Here is an 8,367-nt window from a genome sequence, read left to right on the forward strand (position 1 = left end):
TCCTGTAAAAGGAGAGTTTCTATCTAGATTATTCTTGACATTCACGTTTTGCAGATAATACACATTTTTGAAAAAGAAATTGCAAAATGCTCTGCAATGTAAGTTTCTACTTATAGTCCAGATTTATTATCCAAATGACAAATAGACCATATAAATATATACGATGTTTAATTAAGAACTGTGTAAACCCAAATTTTGTGTTTGTCAGCTTAACATAAAAACCCAATAGCTGAGGAGAAATTCATAATCTTTTCTATGCCTGTGATTTTCTTCTACAAATGCCATATTCTCCCCCCCCCCCCACATACACACAGAGAGAACTATTTTGCCTCGACTCACAGAGTTGGGCTAAAAATATAAACAGGAGCCTTAATTGCAGAACATGGCAATACTCTTCTAGTTGACAAGTCCTTACTACAAGTAACAGAGTCCTATCAGTGATACTTCAACATGAGATCATAATTGAGCCCAGGATTATAGTTATAAATCATGCTGGTTGTTAAATAGGTCACCAAACAATTTTACAATGTTTTTGCTGTGATCATTAAGCAAACATTGTGGTTATTAAACAAACTCCATGGTCATTAAGCAAACTCATTGTACCCAGTGGCCATTTTTGTCAGCAATTAGGAGTAAATGCTGATTTCAGTCACAAGACACAGGACACTGCAAACAGTCCTAAATGAAGGCTAGTTGTCAAGCACCCAAAATGCAATCAGATGATTGTGGGGGAGGAGGCAGCCATCAGAACTTTGAAATTGTATCATAATAGCTCTGTGAAGGTCCATTGTAATTTCAAACAGTCGCTTAAGTGACTAGTCATAAGTCAAGGGCTACCTATATTTGGTATCTGTGTCTGCTTCATAGGCTAATGCTCTCTTTTCAGTGATTATGCAGTTGGACTAATCTATTTTCATACTGTGCAATTGGCTTTCTAGGTCGAAGAGCATCCTTCCATCTGGAGTGTCTAAAGAGACAGAGAAATCAGATTGCAGGTGTTCCCCAGAAAACAATATTACCTTTGCATCTAGTACATCGCCAGGTGATTATTTGCATCTAGAAACTGCTATCCTTTGAATCATATTGCATTTAAAAAATAAGGTACACAATCTGATCTTTTGATCATAAATGGTATGGTTAATTTTCTGACCTGAATGTATGCATTTAATAAGATATATGTATCTAATGTACAATGTATACATCTAATAAAAAGATTATTAGTGAAAATAACATCAAATTAATATTATAAATAATAAGCTATCTGCTTAAAATATCACTACTGGATTCTGTTCTACAGAATTGGAAAAGTAGTTGAAGACTGTTTAGAGCGTAAGATCTTCCTTTATATTTGATGACATACTTTCCTAAAGCAAATTCCCAACAGCACAAGAGTTATCAAAAATTGAAAACAAACAAATTATTATGGTATCAACTGCATGTGATAAAATGGACTGTAGCTACAAACACCCATGCCATAATATATTTGTTCCTTGATAAAGTATTACAAGCATCTTAAAGGTGTTTTCATTTCTTAATACAACAGATTTAACTGAATCACTTATCTAAAAAATGTCACCCACCTGGAAGACTGAGATGTTTTCAGAGACAAAGTTTACTATAGCTCATGAAGAAAAATATAAAGGGTGTTTATTTTATAAAACCCAAATCAGGGTTTGGGTGGGATTTTGCACAGTGGATTTTACACAGTGAAGAAGGGGAAAAAAAGAAAAAGTCTGCTTTTGAAGTGATAATTTTCTCTTCCAGCTACCAAATCTGATAACACCATATTTTAACACTGTAATATAATCTTTCCCAGATTTTGCAGATTAACCTGCCTTGTAACAGATTCATGAGTGGCATAAGGATGTCATTAACAATGTCCATATATATATATATGTATGTATATATGTATGTATGTGTGTGTGTGTGTGTGTGTGATATATATATATATATATATATACATATATATACATATATATATATATATATATATATGTAGGTCTTTGGTTATTCGGGTTTTCTCCCGCATAAAATTGGAAGTGTCTTGGCGACGTTCCGACGAAGTCTCATTCGTCACCTTCAGGCTTCAGCTTCGTGAAGCACGAAGCTGAAGCCTGTAGATGACAAATGAGACTTCGTTGAAACGTCGCCAAGACACTTCCAATTTTACGGGAGAAAACCGAACAACCAAAGACCTATATACAAACACCGTGAAAACCTCAGAAAATATATATATATATATATATATATATATATATATATATATATATATATATATATATATATATATATATATATATATATATATATATATGTGTGTGTGTGTGTGTGTGTGTCTTTGGTTATTTGGGTTTTCTCCCGCGTAAAATTGGAAGTGTCTTGGCAACGTTTCGATGAAGTCTCATTCGTCATCTTCAGGCTTCAGCTTCGTGCTTCTGGGAGCAATGTGTGATCGCAGCTGTTTCTTCCTTTTAACTGCTAGTGGGGGTTTGAACTGATTGGGTGGGAGCTTGGCTGTGCTCTGATTGGATGGGGTTTTTTTTGTGCTCTGATTGGCTGGGGGTGTGTCCTGTGTTGGTGGGGGCTTGGTTGTGCTCAGTTTAGTCTGTGTTGCAGGGGGATTTGAGCTGGTGAGCTGCATAGCTGTTGTTTGGCTTTGTGGTCGTGCTACATCTTCATAGTGGGTGTCAGTCTGCTGCATGTATGGATTGGAGGGGTTTGAAATGGCTAATGTTGCAGCTGCGGTCTGGCTTCTGGTCCTTGGTCGTGCTTCATGATCAGTGTGGGTTTGGGTCTGCTTTCTGGGTGGATGTGCGGTGGTGACATCCTGTGTGGACCTCGTGAGTGTGGGTCTGGTGTCATTCCTCGTGTTAGGGACTCTTTTGTCAATAAGGGCGGGTTTCCAAATGGCTGGTAGGCGGGAGGTGTCATCTCGTTTGTTCATGCTGTGTGGGCGTTTTTCTATCTCAATGGCTTCTTTGATTATTCTATTGTTAAAGTGTTCAGTTTTGGCGATAGTTCTGGTCTTTTTAAAGTCAATATCATGTCCTGTGACTTTAAAGTGTTGGACCAGGGAAGAAGTCCCTAACACGAGGAATGACACCAGACCCACACTCACGAGGTCCACACAGGATGTCACCACCGCACATCCACCCAGAAAGCAGACCCAAACCTACACTGATCATGAAACACGACCAAGGACCAGAAGCCAGACCGCAGCTGCAACATTAGCCATTTCAAACCCCTCCAATCCATACATGCAGCAGACTGACACCCACTATGAAGATGTAGCACGACCACAAAGCCAAACAACAGCTATGCAGCTCACCAGCTCAAATCCCCCTGCAACACAGACTAAACTGAGCACAACCAAGCCCCCACCAACACAGGACACACCCCCAGCCAATCAGAGCACAAAAAAACCCCCATCCAATCAGAGCACAGCCAAGCTCCCATCCAATCAGTTCAAACCCCCACTAGCAGTTAAAAGGAAGAAACAGCTGCGATCACACATTGCTCCCAGAAGCACGAAGCTGAAGCCTGAAGATGACGAATGAGACTTCGTCGAAACGTCGCCAAGACACTTCCAATTTTACACGGGAGAAAACCCGAACAACCAAAGACCTATATACAAACACCCGTGAAAACCTCAGAAAACAAATATATATATATGTGTGTGTGTGTGTGTGTGTGTGTGTGTGTGTGTGTGTGTGTGTGTATTTGAGCTAAAGACAGATGTTGGATCCCAGCAGTCATCAAAATTTTTTGGAGGCTAAACTCCAGCCTAACTCCTATATAGCTCCATTAACACAACACTATGATTTCAAACAGGTCCGATCAAAGTTGAAGTCTAAGTTTGACTTTTATTAGTCAACTATTGGTTTAAACTAAACTACCTGCCACTGAGTTTTTTACTTCTCAAATTACTAGATAATAATTATTGATACAGAAATGCAATATCTAATATGGCTTAATTTTTACTAAATGCAAGTAATTCATCTGTCATTTTATATGGGCAAATTTTGTGCTACAATTTTCACTCAGACATAATTTTACTTTATATTGGCCAAAGGGTATAATAAAATCATGGAACTGGATAATTTAAAATAGGGCATGATGTTATAATGTTCTAAAACAATACAGTGAGAAATATCTGTTATAATAATCTGTCACAAAAATCATGGTGACTATCTATATATTAAATAGAGGTGCTACTTTATCCAAACACAACTTTCCAGCAAGCACACTAGAGCTTCAAATGAATGGCACTCTTCTCTATTCCCAAAACAATGATAGAATCACTCCTATGTATAAAGTATACATAAATTATCTTAAAATCCATTAAACTGTCCATCAAATTCTAAATGGCATTATGGTATACACAAGAACGATGAGAACCATGTATTATCCTTGTTCAATTAGCAAGTTTCAAGTTACAAATAGGTGAAGAGCAGACATTCATTCATTTTTGTTAAAAGTTTCTTTTTGATCCGTATTCTAGTTTTCTGTAAGATTGAGGATGTTGTCAGTATGAAATATAGTTAAAGGAATATCATTATCCAACTACAACCAGCTCCCAAGTTAAACTGAACTTTTTTTCAAAAATATTTGGGTCATTTTCACCTATATTCTGAATCACCATGCTGCTGACATACTAATTTATCATGTTTTCTGTCTACAGGCACTAGCAGTTGCAGATCGGACTCCTCTTCAAAGTAGTCATTCATCAATTAGATCTTCTCGACCCTGTTCCACACCCTCTGCAACACATTGTACACAAGACTGGCCACAACAACACGATAAAGGATTGTGGCCTGATAAGGAGGAATCCAATGAGAAACTCAATAATAGCTTCCCATCAATATACTGCAGCTCCTCATATTGTGATAGCACCAGCTCTAGCAGCACCCGAAAAGCCAGGCCAGTCTCCCTTATAGTTCCCAGTCAGACAAGAGAGTGTGGCAGGCAATTCCACGGTAGTGCCAACAGCCTTGTTGAAGCGGTAAGTTGATGTCAGTTATAGTTGTAAACAGAAGAGCAAGCTCCCACATGTGAATTTTTAGATAAGCACTAATTAATAATTATGTATTTGTACACACTCATATAAATATATATGATGCAAATATAGACAACAGTAAGATATACTTAGCTAATTATTTCTTAAGTTGGTAACTTTAATGATAGGCTTCTTATCAAACATGTATGCTGCCTGACTCACCAAGTTTCTGGGCAGCTGACTGATCAACCAAAGAAATTACAATAAGATAATAAAAGATAAAAGTTGACAAACCTGAAGACCAAATGGAATGAAGCAAGAGGTCTCACTTTTCCTCATTATGGGCCTGGGAGAGAGCAAAAGCACAGTGGTGCTGCTACAGAGAAGGCATGCTTTCGTTGTTCTGAGATGTTATTGTTTAATCAAAAGAACACAGAGCATGCTAAGTCTGCAAGATCAAAGTGGCCAGATATATAGGACTACAATCATAGTTGAAAGGCAAGATTCATAGTCCCATTCATCAGATAGAACCTTCAGTTTTTACCTGATAGCTATTTTTTTCCTAATAGCATTAACAATAAATATATGGAAAGAAATAATTCAGTACAGAGAGGATGCTTGCTGATAGAAATGGGAAGACTAGTCCAAGGTAAATAATTGATTTGATTAATATATTTTATCTTTGTCAATTAAAGCAAAATCCCCAATACACACCAGTCTAATTGGATGGCGTAGAACTAGTGAATTAACAACTGCACTTTTACTACAGCCGGAAGGTTTCTTGGTGTTACATTAGTTTACACTGTGAAAAAAAATGGATTCTTCTCAGTCCCTACTATAAAAATTGGGGGGGGGACCCAAAACATATACCGTATATACTCGAATATAAGCCGATCCGAGTATAAGCCGAGGTCCCCAATTTTACCCCAAAAACTGGGGTAAAACTGGGGACTCGAGTATAAGCCGAGGGTGGGAAATGAGGCACCTACCGGTCGGCGAAACCCTCCCTCCCTCGGCCGAGAAGGCTGGCGGCTCTCCGCCCGCCCTCTCACTGCACCGCAGGGCTTCCCAGCTAAAGCAAAGCCCGCCAAGTTCGCTACCGCCGGTATAATGTGAAAACGAAAAAAAACTCGAGAGAAGATAAGTTCAGCACAAAAACGTATGAAAACTCGGCTTATACTCGAGTATATACGGTAACTTCTAACCAACACAAGTGATTTTTTTTTTAAACCTAGCAAGTGGACTAAAGATCCCAAGTGATGTCTTCGTTTTTATGATCTCATTCAAATGATTTCTGACCTTATTTCCAGAAGTCCCCATTCTTCAAATAATTTTTGGAAGAGGAGTAGGCTTCAGAACAAAGGCTGTATAATTGCCAAAGTTTATCACTAATTATTTTTATCAACTTTATTATGTTTCAAAGAGAGATAAAATACAAGAGCAGAAAAGTAATATAGGGGGAAGGGACCAAAAAGGAAATAATGTTAAAAAGTGACAAGGAAAAAAAATCAGAACAAGGAAAAGTTGTCTTCCAAATCTCTTCAGTACAGATATAAACATATAATAAAGCAACTGCTAACTCTAGGGCTAGGCTGAAAAAAAACACAAAAACATATTAAAATATACAAGTTAAACAATCAAAATAATACTAGAATTATATGACAAAATAACCTATTACTTTAAATTTAAATATAAATATAAAATAATATACAGTACATATGTCTAATAATAACAATAAGAGTAGGCATTATTTCCATAATCATAACAGATCTAACTATCAAATCCTAAAATCAAATCTTCATTTTTATCTTTCTTAAACAAGAAGTGCAAAACTAGGAAACAAACTAGATAGGTTTTGTCTTTCATCAAAGTAGTCAGTTTAGCCATCTCTATCAATTCAGTTGTGGGAATTTGTGTATCTTTCCATCTTTGATATATCAATGCTGTTGTCATCTATCCCATGTTTTCTTTCAAAATGTTTATCCACGATACCTAAAAAAAGCTTCAGATTTCAATTTTACAGCCATTTTTTATATTTTCTGAATCAAATAACATATCTGATCCCAATACTTCTTGGCAGTCTTACATGTCCACCAAAGGTGATAAAAGGTAACTTTACACTGATTACCTTTCCAATACTTATTTGATATTCCCTTAAACATCTTTGATAATTTTTCAGAAGTTAAATACCATCAATATGTCATTTTATTAAAAAATTCTTTAAAATTATACTTCAATAAAATTTCAATCCTTTAGTCCACATATTTTACCATTAATCAAGCATAGTGTTATATCCATAGTTTTTGCCTATTTAATCACATACATTTTATCTTTATCCTACTGGTCCATTTTCAACAACTATTTATATAACTTGGCAATGAGAAATCAGTAATTGCTTTCAGTCTGTTTTTTCATCTACAAAAACATTTTTTTTATCCAGTTTAAATCTTTCTGCCAACTGGCATAGGCAAACTATTGACAAATATATCCTTTCTTTTTCAACTTTTCTCTTGTTTTTAATCTTGGTTCTCTTTCAGTAACAACCAATAAATCAGCATAACTAAAATGAAGTTAGTATAACTAAAATATCTCTTCTAAAAAAGGCTTCTGGTGGTGACAGCCATAAAGAGATTTTAGGGCACATTTTTACTTTACACCTATTCCAAACTCTCAATATGACATGCCTAATAAAGTGATTTTTAAAATTTATATTAACCCTTACCAGACCAAAGATAGCTGTGCCGCCCAGATTTCATCTCATGTTCTTCTAATTCCAATAAACCTATTCCGTAAAGTCACCCATTCCTTCATAGACACCAAACAAAATACCTCAAAATACAATTTTAAGTCCGGTAGTCCTAAACCATCTCTTTCTTTCAGATCTTGCAACAATTTATATTTGATTTCTTACCTTGTCATACAATATAATGCAGTCTGTTATTAACAGCAGCTGCTTGCAATTACTGCAGGTTCAAGCCCCATCAGGCCCAAGGTTGACTCAGCCTTCCATCCTTTATAAGGTAGGTAAAATGAGGACCCAGATTGTTGGGGGCAATAAGTTGACTTTGTATATAAATATACAAATAGGATGAAGACTATTGCTAACATAGTGTAAGCCGCCCTGAGTCTTCGGAGAAGGGTGGGATATAAATGCAAATAAAAAAAAAACTCTAGAAATGTCTTTGTTCCATTGTTTAAAGGGTGAATCAGTTGTCAATACTGATATAGTTTGAAATAAAAATAACATCCTAATTAAAACTTCATCTTAATAACCCAATAGTGAGAACTGTAGTTTATCCTATCTCCCAAGTCTTTCTGAATGTCATTCCATACTTTAATAGTTATTCTGAAACAACATACAATTCATGTTG

At 36.2% G+C, this 8,367-nt stretch overlaps 1 protein-coding gene and 1 long non-coding RNA gene across 5 annotated transcripts in view; one reads left to right on the top strand and one right to left on the bottom strand.

Moving 5' to 3' along the window:
- The window catches only part of CACNA1C (calcium voltage-gated channel subunit alpha1 C), a 614,085-nt gene that overhangs the window by 591,524 nt on the left and 14,194 nt on the right, over window positions 1-8,367 (top strand). Inside the window, exons 44-45 of the mRNA XM_058191893.1 lie at window positions 939-1,042; window positions 4,682-5,002. Coding sequence (XP_058047876.1) covers window positions 939-1,042; window positions 4,682-5,002 — 425 coding nt within the window. The remainder of the gene's footprint in view (window positions 1-938; window positions 1,043-4,681; window positions 5,003-8,367) is intronic.
- LOC131202698 (uncharacterized) overlaps window positions 1-8,367 on the bottom strand; it is a 144,729-nt gene that overhangs the window by 119,467 nt on the left and 16,895 nt on the right. The gene's annotated exons all lie outside the window — the stretch shown is intronic.

The sequence above is a fragment of the Ahaetulla prasina genome, chromosome 7, assembly GCF_028640845.1.
Source record: "Ahaetulla prasina isolate Xishuangbanna chromosome 7, ASM2864084v1, whole genome shotgun sequence".
Lineage (NCBI taxonomy): Eukaryota > Metazoa > Chordata > Lepidosauria > Squamata > Colubridae > Ahaetulla > Ahaetulla prasina.